This window comes from Rhodamnia argentea, chromosome 8 (genome assembly GCF_020921035.1).
Source record: "Rhodamnia argentea isolate NSW1041297 chromosome 8, ASM2092103v1, whole genome shotgun sequence".
In the NCBI taxonomy this organism is placed as follows: domain Eukaryota; kingdom Viridiplantae; phylum Streptophyta; class Magnoliopsida; order Myrtales; family Myrtaceae; genus Rhodamnia; species Rhodamnia argentea.
Genome location: NC_063157.1, coordinates 1,981,722 through 1,993,043, shown reverse-complemented (window position 1 = coordinate 1,993,043; position 11,322 = coordinate 1,981,722). Strand labels below are relative to the sequence as shown.

The window sequence follows — 11,322 nt, the reverse complement described above, 5'->3', positions numbered from 1 at the left end:
GTTAGAATGAGGCGGATCATGCTATGTTTGTTCACACTTCGTTCTCTGGCTTTACTATCTTTCTTCTTTATGTGAATGACATGGTCATTACTGGCAATGACCTTGATTATATTGCGCATACCAAGAGGCATCTTCAGTGACATTTTTCATAAAGGATCTTGGTCCGTTGTGTTATTTTCTCGGGCTTGAAATTGCTCGCAGTTCTCATGGTATTCTTCTTTCTCAACATAAGTATATTACTGATATTCTCTCTAGGGTTGCTTTTTCGGATTCCCATACTGCTCTTGCTCCTATTGAGTTGAATGAGAAGCTTCGCCCTAATGATGGGAACCTCTTTCTAATGTGACTTGTTATCGGACTCTAGTTGGTAGCCTTATGTATCTCACAAGTTCGTGGCCTAACATTGCCCATGCAGTTCATGTTGTTAGTCGGTTTGTTGCTGCCCTTCTATCTACGCATTATGCTGTTGTTCTGTGGATTTTGTGCTACCTTCGAGATACTTTGACGCGGTCTTTATTTTTACCTTCCTCTTCTCCTCCGGAGTTGCGTAATTATTCCGATGCTAACTGTGCTTCCAATGTAACTAGTCGTAGTTCCATCACGAGGTTCCGCATTTTCCTTGGCGATTCTCTCATTTCTTGGCGCACCAAGAAACAAGAAATTGTCTCATGCTTCTCTACTGAGTTTGAGTAACGTGCTATAGCTGACACTACTTTTGAGATTGTCTGGCTTCGTCATTTGCTTGCTAACATGGGCGTTTTGCTCCAGGATCCCACTCCTTTCTATTGTGACAACAAAAGCGTCATCCATATAGGGGCTAATCCTGTTTTTCATGAGTGCACCAAACATACCGAGATCAACTGCCATCTTACTCATCATGTCTAGGCTCAAACTATTTCTCTTCCTTTTATTGGTACTACGAACCAGTTAGCTGATGGTTTTACGAGACTCTTATATCGCTGGATTTTCAGTATCTTATTTCCAAACTCTCGCTATTTGATCCACCTTAAGTTTTAGGAGGGTGTTAGCATATTTTATTGATTCTGTATTTATTCTAGAATTATTTTTGTTTATTCTATGGGATTGTTTCCTCGTAAAATATGCTTCATTCTACCTATTTATTATGGTCTTGTGCCTCAGTACAAATACAACTTATCTCTCTAGATTTTTCTTCTCTATCAGCCCGTACTTGGTGCAAGGAATAGGTATTGAATGAATCACTCTTATTAGGGATCCTTTATAATTTGAGCAGAGGAACTTTCAAGTGCACTCCAAAATACATCATCCACTAATATACAGTGTCTTGAATCGAGGGTACGTCACCGACAAGTCGGTTCAAGACGTTGTGCGAAGCATAGGTAGACAATGCAAGAGCCGTAGCTCCGATGATTTACCCTAAGCGCGGGATGTTACTATATGATCTTACTCGGAGGTAGCCATCCGAAGATGACGTAGAGTTTACTTTCCACACCATCAACACCTAAATTAATAAAAAAATAATTTTCTTCCCTTCATCCTAGAGAATAATCTCGAATTTTACGTCTCATAGTTCATATGAAAATGAATCACTCTTATTAGGGATCATTTATAATGTGAGTAGAGGAACTTTCAAGTGCACTCCAAAGTACATCATCCCCTAAAATTTCAAAATAAGTACTCCTCTAACCTAATTAATTAGACTCGGTTTCGTTCAAAGACTTGAGTTAATTACATCTTGGGTAAACATGACACAAATGGTAACTGAACTTTGACCTAATATGCAATGTGGTTCATCAACTTTTCGTTGTTCAATGTGACCCCTGTCGATAAATGTTCAAACTAGTTCCTAAATTATATAAAAGTGTTCAATGTTGTCCTTGAACTTAAATTAATGCAAGGATGATATTGGATATTCTCATATATCCCACAGACTAGCTTAAGCATTTACCAAAAGTTCAGTGACCATATTGAACAATTAAGAGTTCAGGAACCATATTACACTTTAGGTCAAAGTTTGAGGACCACATTGAGCAAATTAAAAGTTTAGGGACACATTATATATTAAGCTAAAGTTCATGGACCATTTATAACGATAGACAATTTGGTTTGATTATGATAACATGGGAATGGAATCAATGCCAACTGTTGTAAACCTTCCAACTGTTGTTGCATGTAAAACACTGTTTATTATTCGAACGTTCTAGCCGCAATCGAGCTATATATGAAGCTAGTGGAACAACAAGAGATGGCCCAAAGCCTAAAGCTGTCGGTCATACTCAACCAGCGCAAATTTAACTGAACAGTTAATTTTAGTGTATTATTCTATATCCAATGTGGGCTCTTTCTCTTCTCCCCCCACACCCCTCCCCTCCCCCCCCAAAAAAAAAAAAAACAAAAAACCAATGCAAGTTTCCAACATAAATAACTGAAGATATTACATGCAAGTTTCTCTGTCTTCTGGATTCCCGAAAATGGGAAGATCAATGTTGCTCCTCCTCTTGTGTGCTTCCGTTGCTTCTCTATTAGCTCCGGGACTGAAGCTGCTGGCTCTAGCCCAACAAATTCCAGGTCTCTCTCTCTCTCTCTCTCTCTCTCTCTCTCTCTCTCTCTCTCTCTCTCTCTCAATTATTCATTCAATGGTGAGTGGCGGGTTTGTTTACCCAATGACCAGAACATGCAATAGATAAAAGATGGAAGGAGAAGAATTAAGGGAAGGATGAGATTAAAAGGGTGATCACAGGCATTGAAATGAAATATGTTCGATGCATCATTCATTCGCAATATATATTGCACATATGCTTCCGAATTCTTGAACTTGCTAGGGGAAAGTCTGAGAATATATATCGACTATTTGGTTCTAATTTTTCTCGATTTCCAGGTTTCATAAGCATCAACTGTGGGGCCCCTGATCCATATCTCAATGACGTAACCGGGATATATTATGAGACGGACCAAGGATTTACAGATTCCGGGGAAAACAAGCTGGTTTCCGCAGAATACAGTGACGAATCTCATCCTCAAATCACCAAAAGTTTGAGGAGCTTTCCGAACGGAACGAGGAACTGCTACACGCTAAAACCTGATGGAGGCAAGAACAGCCTTTACTTGATCAGGACCTACTTCTGGTACGGCAACTACGACCGGAAAAGGCAAACGCCCACGTTTGACCTTTATATCGATGTTAACTATTGGACCACTATCGACTACACAGGCGATGTGTTCGACGAGATTATTTACGTGTCCAAGGCAGATTATATACAGGTGTGTGTTGTGAATACGGGGAGTGGAATCCCTTACCTTTCTGCTCTGGAATTACGAGTTTTGGGCAATAGCAGCATCTATCGAATTGAACCTGGGTTCTTGAGGCGAACTTGGCTGATCGACGTGGGAACAATCTCTTCATCCCGGACAAGGTGAGTCGTTTTGGGAGTACACAAGTTAGCTTGCATGAGATCATTTCTTCCGAGAGAGACGGATAACTATGCAGAAAGCAGTAAATCCGTTGTCTACAGGGAAAATTCAGTTTTAAAATTTTCCTTTGGACCAAGTTAGTCCTAAACATTTTCACGATTTGCCAATCTAGCTAATTTTGATCAAAATCGCTGATGTGAAAACCAACTGTTTTATATGCACGATCTTTTCAATTTGTTTTAATTCTTCTTCTCTTTTTCCTTTCCTTTTCTTTCATTTTTCAGTTTTGGTTTTATTCCTATTTCACTCTGCTGGATCCGGGCCTTGGCAATGGCCAACAGAGGTTATCGTCCATAGGTGAGGATGGCGATGCCCTCTCTAAGGCCACGACGACCGGTGGAGGGAAAGAAGGAAAAAAAATAAAAAGGAAATGAAAGGAAAGAAAAGGGGAAAAAAAAAAGGAAGACAAAAAATTCAGAAAATGATAAAAAAAAAATTGCAAAAATCATCCAAGTCAGCGCCGACAATGCCACCTAAGATAGTTGGCAGCCTCACACAGACGAAATCACTACGTTAGCGATTTTTAGCAAAAATTGACTGGAAGGACTACATTGAAAAATCATCAAAAGATTTAGGACTGGTCAAATTAAAAAGTTTAGAACTGAATTACCCATCCTACATGAGATTTATGTCTTCTTAGATAACTTTCTCCTTTTGGGATATTTGTGATAATTCTCGCAAATGAACAATCGAAGCTTTATTTCAAGAAAATATTATCTTATGTAGGTTTTCTCTTCGATGGGATGTGACAATCATATGTATATCGAAAGAGGTCGCCACAGATAAACAATTAAAATGACCACGTATTAAAACTAGTACCAATTAATGTATCCCCAATGTTTTATAAGTCATCCCGAAGAAAATGTTTTTTCTTTTTTTGCTTGGTTTGTTGCTATGCATTATGCACTGACGAAGATGATTAGGAATTCACACATAATTTAATTATGAACTTTGCTGGCATAATAGTTTTTGTGTGACTGTGAGAATAACAGTAAGAGCCACAAATTCTTAAAAGAGTGGATTCTACATTAATTTTAAATTAGTGGCTACTTTTTTGTGGTTCAAAACGGACTATTAGCATAAGAGTCGCCCAAAAACTGCTATATAATCAATTCCCTTTAATTAACGGTACTTACTAATTTTATGACCAAAGCACTCAATTTTCTATGACAATCTCATAAGAATATCCTCATGCACGATTGATAAATGTTTGCATCTAAATTGAGTTTCAGATGTACGATGTGATAATTTCTTGTGTGATAGTTTCATGAGACCAAACGACTCTCTTGGTTGACCTCCACTATTTTCATTACCGGAAAAATGTCATTCAAATATTCACTTTTTTGAAAAATCTTCCGACACTTGTTAAACATGCTCAATACGAAGTAATAACTCAGTTTTCGAAAGACTGATTACAAAAAATACTCGAGTGGATTGAACAAAGAGTTGCTAAGTAATATGAGGTACTAATCCAATTTTTAAAATGCTGATTATGAAAAACAAGAGTGATTTCAAGGGAAATTTACTTTAAAAAAAATCCATTTAATATTGCAATAGGCGGTCCGTCAAATGACTCTAGACAGTTGCCCGCCAACTTGAATCATCCGCATGATGTCCGATTTTTATCAGGTACAAGAGTCTGACCGATAGTGGATAGTACCAGTACACTAATCAAAGACGTAGAAGCTTGAAATTGTGCAAGTTCATTGATTTCTCAATTGCTGAGCGTATCAGCTGTCCGTTAAAATGCCTCAACCAGGTACCCGACGGATGATTATGATCGCATCTGGCTGGGCCATTCTCAATCTGCTTACTTCACGCTTACGCCCAGCGTCGGAGCATCTGCTGCGTCCTTGTCCGACAACAATGATGCTTACAAGGTTCCTGGGAAAGTTCTGATGACCGCTGGAACCGCGAGCAATGCTAGTTCCTCCTTGAGTTATAATTGGACGCAATGGAAGCCATACAGTTCTTCAGGTAAATGGATCTTGTACTTCCATTTTGCCGAAACCCAGAGTTTGCTGAGTGGCCAACAAAGGGAGTTCACAGTTTCTGTCAATGGTAATCAATTCACGAAGAGGGTGGCACTCGAGTACTTAAAGCCAGTGACTCTAGTCTCCACTCCAGTTACTGGATCCCCGATCGTCTTCACGATCAGTCCCACACCTCAATCTGCATATCCGCCCATCCTCAATGCCATCGAGGTCTATAACATTGTTGGACTCCCCAATGTACCAACAGCCCAAATCGATGGTATTTCCCCTAATCCTACCTGTTTTTCTAGCCCCGAATAGTCGACATGAACAACAAAATGGCTAAAAGGCAAACTTATTACATATCTGACCATATAGGTCGATTGGAGTTGGCACTTAATTTGATTATTTTTCAAAAAATTGGCACTGAAATGATCCTGTGGAAACTTTTGGCACTAAATTAAATGACATAGACAACTTTTGACACTTCTGGTGTTTTTCTCCCGGCTAATCAGAGTAAAACATGATAAAAGAATAAGGATTTGTTGATCGGATTGATGTCTCCATTGGATGAAGAGTACTCTCTCAGTAATCTGGGAGATCTCAATGCTCACTCCTCCTAAGATACCTCATTAGCTCCTACAAGGAAATAATTTACATTCGCTTGCCTTGGTTGCTCCATCAGGAGAGAACCGATGTTGGATTCGTTGAGTAATTGTTGGTGGTGAGGTTCGGTAGGTAACGATTGTGGCGACGGAAAGTTTATAAGCTAAGTTTACAAAAATGTACGGTGAAATTGAGCTTCAAGAAGCTTGCTGTGAAAAATCTAAGAAGAATAAGATAAGAGTTTTCTTCAATGAGCTCTAGAAGATGCAATTTTAATGGTGAATAGGCTACTCTTAAACTAGGTTTATCCCCAAAAGTGAAAGGCTACTTTACTTGGCATTCTTCATTGCTGGAAATCACTTCAGATTGAACATACAGTGTTTTCTCTATTTTCACAACATCACAATTCTTGAAAAAGAAATGATATTATTGTGTTATCAACTACAGTGAAAGCTATCAATGATACCAAGGCAACGTATCGAGTAAATAAAGAGAGCTGGCAAGGTGATCCGTGCGTCCCAAGCAACTATACATGGCATGGTCTGAATTGTAGTTATGGAAATCCTCCGAGGATTATTTCACTGTGAGTGCCTTCGAACTATTTCATGACGTATCATCCTGCGGTGAAACTCTAAAAGTACTCTCTCTCTCTCTCTCTCTCTCTCTCTATGAAGAAGTGAAGTTTTGCTCTAATTCTGACTGAAAGTTTACAAGTTTGCTCCCCTGCATGACCTCATTATATTTGCACAAGAAGCTTTCATTTCCCAAAGTCTCTAAGTAGGTTGCCTAAGACTGCATCCATAGAGTCACTTGCAGAAAAAGTTTCCTTTTTGTACCACTGAAGCAGCCTTTGGTTGATCATGGCCAGGAATCTGAGCTCTAGCGATCTGGTGGGGAGCATAGCATCCTCGTTTTCAAATCTATTAGCGTTGGAGTCCCTGTGAGTATCTCTCTACCGAGGCCATTTTGAAAAGGCAATGCTGCATTAGATCTTATGCTGCATCAATTCCTAAATTTTTTGCTAGATCTGTTGGAGAGTTAAGTATTCTACACTGACCTTGTTTCAGAGATTTGTCCAACAATCAACTGTCAGGAGAAATACCAGAAACATTGGCGAAACTGCCAAAGCTGAGAAATCTGTAAGTTAATGTCTTAGTGGCGTCCCAAAGAATTACAAGGATGCGAATCCTTACACATTGTTATATTTTGGCAGAAATCTAAGTGGAAACAACCTTACTGGTTCTGTTCCCAAGGCTCTTACAATGAGGGTTGAAGCCAAGACATTAAACTTAAGGCTTGTTCTTTCTCTCACTCACAGCTTAGAAACTATTGAAATGGTTTATTCTGATTGTAAGCAAATAGGAAGGACACTTGTCATCAACATGTTGGCAAATCAATCTGGACAGTTGCAGATAGGAATTTGAGTTCAGCTCCTTCATTCTTTATCGCAGTTTGACAGGAAATGCGAATCTGTGCCGAGCTGATCCTTGCGCGCAGAAGCAGAAACAAAAAACCATCCTCATTCCAGTTATTACATCAGTTTCAGGCTTCTTTGTAGTTCTCTTCGGTGCTTTGGCTATTATTTGGTTGATTAAACGGAGAGCAATAGCAGGTAAGTTTTCTTACTTGTCCTGTTCACACAATCTACACTACATTTGACAACTATCTTGACTTTGATATTCCTTTGGTACAGTTTTATCTGCAACAATGTCTTTTCTAGGATAATTTAGTTGAGAATATACAGCTCAACAACTTTCTCTCTTCTCACCACCCTAAGAGTGTCAGTGTACAATGGGTAAATGACAAAAATAGTCTCTGACCTTTGACCCAATGTGTAATGTGGTCCCTGAACTTTAAATTTGTTCAATAAAATTTTGGATTGTTTTCTTCAAAAGTAACCGTGCTATGCACGAGGACTTATAACAACTTGAGAGAGTACAACTTTGTCCTTAATATTCTGAGGGTCCCCAAAAGAAAGTCTGATTGTGCAATCTCAAACTTATCTATATGTACCGAGCAAAGAAAAATTATCTATTTGTTAGCATATTGAAGGCAGGTGACAGAGAATCCCTGCCCAGAAGTTTTGATTTTTGACCTCTTCTCCACTAATTTAACTCTTAAAACGAGATCAGAAAAACCTTTCCTATGTCTTTTAATTGTCGCAACGCAATTGGAGTCATTTGCCTTGAAAGTCTACTACCCAAAGTGGTAGTCACAATACTCATTGGAACCCTTTTGGTACAGAATCTAGTGAAAGGGTGCTGAGACCAAGTAATCGACCTTTTACGTATGAAGAGGTTTCAATAATCACTGGGAACTTCGGACAAGTGATTGGTGAAGGTGGATTTGGAAAGGTATATCTTGGTACACTAGATAACGGCACCGTAGTTGCTGTCAAGATGCTCTCTGAATCATCAAAGCAAGGGTACAAGGAATTTCAAACCGAGGTCAGATACATGATCAACCACGTTTCCTTTTAAAATCAACTTATGCTGACACTTACGCAGATGTTCGTCCAGAAACTTCCTCTTCTCAGTATTCGTTATTTTTAATGCACACTCTTATGCTGCAGGCGCAACTCTTAATGATCGTTCACCACAGAAACTTGGTTTCGCTGTTTGGATATTGCAATGAGTCCAAGCACCTGGCATTGATATATGAATACATGGCAAATGGAAATTTAAAGCAACATTTGTCGGGTGTGTTTTTATGGCCTGTTGTATTGTTTCTTCTCGACAATGATCCTGAAACTCTATTTCTTGCTCATAGGTAGAGTTAAAATCCTGAAACTCTATTTCTTTCTCATAGGATCTCTATTTCTTTCTCATAGGCAATGTTATAATCCATCCAACAGAGGACCATCCGAAGGTCTTGACATGGAGTAACAGACTACAAGTAGCTGTGGATGCAGCACAAGGTACACTAATGAGATATCCCCAGTTGTAGGTTTTTTCCCATCATTGCTTAGGCATTGTTTACACGTTCTATGCGAGGATTTCAGGTTTGGATTATTTGCATAATGGTTGCAAGCCACCCATCATCCACAGAGACTTGAAGACTATTAACATCTTGTTGAACGACGATTTCCGAGCCAAAATATCTGATTTTGGCCTGTCAAGAGCTTTTGCGACAGAAAAGGACTCTCACGTGTCAACTTGTCTTGCGGGCACTCGTGGCTACCTCGACCCTGAGTAATGGCTAAAACTCAACATTACTATTCTGGTTTAGTTCAGGATCTCAATTTGCATATAAATATATGTTGGAACTAGCAATATCACCTAAAGGGGAGTGAATAGGTGATTCTGAACAAATTTGATTTTAAATCGCGGAATAAAAATAATCAAGCCAAACGAATCACTAATTCAAATTCTGAATGATATTCAATGTTAGATTCTGAACACACGTGTGCGATAGACTTTGAAATAAAGAGTTGAGAGCTAGAGAGAAATTGCACATGATGATTATAGTGATTCGGCTTAGATAAGCCTATGTCCACTCTTCCACACCGATAGTCAATTGAGTGGATTTCACTAAATGAATCATTGAAGCTTACGAGTGTTTATAATCACACACTCTCACAAAGTTCCTCTAAAAAATTAGATGTTTATCTGTCAGGGACAAGTTTGAATATAAAAAACTCAAACACTTGGGAATTGTAAGTTCTAATCACACATAGCAACAGTCGCCTTGGACTTCCTTTTATACTCCTTCTACCTCAAACTAATCATTGATTGGACTTCATCAATCTTGATTACAAGAGTCTGTATCTATAGAGATTTGGTAGTCGTTAATGCAGAATTTGAACCATTTAGATTCAATCGCCCATACAACTAAATCTTCAGTTTTCATAAGTCAAGTCTTCAAATATGGAAGTTATCTTGTTCTTTGAAAGGTAGTATCCAATCAAGGATGTTCTACTAATCCGTTTGTATAATAAACCTGTCAATTAAATATTACAAACTTCCATAAATATCAAAGCCATAACGGAAACTTGCCAACGTGGGTATTCAGAATCTAAATAAATATATCACATCATCTTAACAAATCTTCAAAGTTAGACTTAAGAAATAGAAGCTATTCCTTGGATCCGAACAGATAGAACACTGAATATGAGCTTGATAGAGTACTCGCCGATGCTTGCATATGAGTCTTCCATAAAGGTGATCGTTGAAATCTTTTTAATTGATTATCCAGTCAATCTGAATAATAAGATTCAACTCCTTCAGAAGCAAATATGCAATGACCTTTAGCTTTGAGTTTGAACATCCATTTGGATCAATGGAAACTTCTTCGTTCATATATTACACCTGTGATAAAAGCACTTAGAGCATTTCACCAGATTATAATAGATAAGGAACAGTTTTGTCAGAATCAAAATATTCAGAAGCAAGTTTTCTTAACAATATAGACATAGCCTAGGGTTTCATCTTTGATATAAAGACCTGTATTTTTTTTTTTTTCCTCGCAGGATGCAGTCTTCTGGAAAATTTACCAAGAAGAGTGATGTTTATAGTTTCGGAATCATACTCTTTGAGCTCATCACGGGCCAACCTGCATTTGTGAGGAGCCAGGATGGCAGCAACAGCATGCACGTACTTGAATGGTTGACTCCGATCGTTGAAAGTGGTGATATACAGAGGATTATGGATCCAAGGTTACAAGGAGTATTCGACATCAACTCAGCTTGGAAAGTAGCGGAGATTGCCATGTCTTGTACACGACCAACGGCAATTCAAAGGCCGGATATACATCATGTGTTGGCAGAGCTGGAGTCTTTGGTGAGCAAATCAAGTGATCCCTTGGAAATGAGCTCCTTGGTGCTCCAATCTGACGATGTCCCCATCGCGAGGTAGCAGAACTTTTGCGATCCAGGAAAGGTTCTCTTCTTTTTAGGTTATAGATTACCTTTTGTCCTCCAATTTGTACTTTAATTGCATCATCCATTTCCCTTTTCTTTCTGCCATTGAATCTTCCAAACATGCTGTCTGGTAACGACATCCTTTCGTCCTTTGTCGCTCCTTTCTCCATTAAGAATATCAGTTCATGGCATTCCTAATAATAATACTGCAAAGTTGGGAACTCCATGTTGAGTTTGCGGGGTGGTGTTTGGGAGGTTGTTGCTATCCACGGATGGGGTAATCAACATTGGCAGGCCCTCACGGCAAGTTCTTGGAGTTCAGATGAGATTTCAGTTTGAGTCAACACCGTTGGGTAATTAGCAAGTAGTTCACAATTTTGAGGGGGGACTAATTATCTTTCTTCTTTCTGGTGTAAGCTAAAAACTATGGATCAT

The 11,322-nt window shown here is 38.8% G+C and overlaps 1 protein-coding gene across 1 annotated transcript; it reads left to right on the top strand.

The window, feature by feature from the left end:
* Positions 1–2,411: 2,411 nt before the first annotated feature.
* On the top strand, positions 2,412–11,078 carry LOC125316119 (senescence-induced receptor-like serine/threonine-protein kinase). Its single transcript, XM_048283414.1, has 13 exons — positions 2,412–2,547; positions 2,858–3,392; positions 5,210–5,703; positions 6,477–6,612; positions 6,898–6,969; positions 7,097–7,168; positions 7,243–7,323; positions 7,481–7,641; positions 8,274–8,476; positions 8,602–8,728; positions 8,860–8,946; positions 9,031–9,220; positions 10,498–11,078. The coding sequence occupies exons 1-13, from the start codon at positions 2,418–2,420 to the stop codon at positions 10,880–10,882; spliced, it is 2,673 nt and encodes an 890-aa protein (XP_048139371.1). The 5' UTR covers positions 2,412–2,417; the 3' UTR covers positions 10,883–11,078.
* The last annotated feature ends 244 nt before the right edge of the window (positions 11,079–11,322 follow it).

What these genes read in the sequence shown, in the direction of transcription:
- LOC125316119 (XM_048283414.1), top strand. Translation starts at nt 2,418, where the DNA reads ATGCAAGTTTCTCTGTCTTCTGGATTCCCGAAAATGGGAAGATCAATG. An exon ending in AGCTGTGGATGCAGCACAAG is followed by an intron (nt 8,947 to 9,030) that starts GTACACTAATGA and finishes CGAGGATTTCAG; the next exon opens with GTTTGGATTATTTGCATAAT. An exon ending in CGTGGCTACCTCGACCCTGA is followed by an intron (nt 9,221 to 10,497) that starts GTAATGGCTAAA and finishes TTTTCCTCGCAG; the next exon opens with GATGCAGTCTTCTGGAAAAT.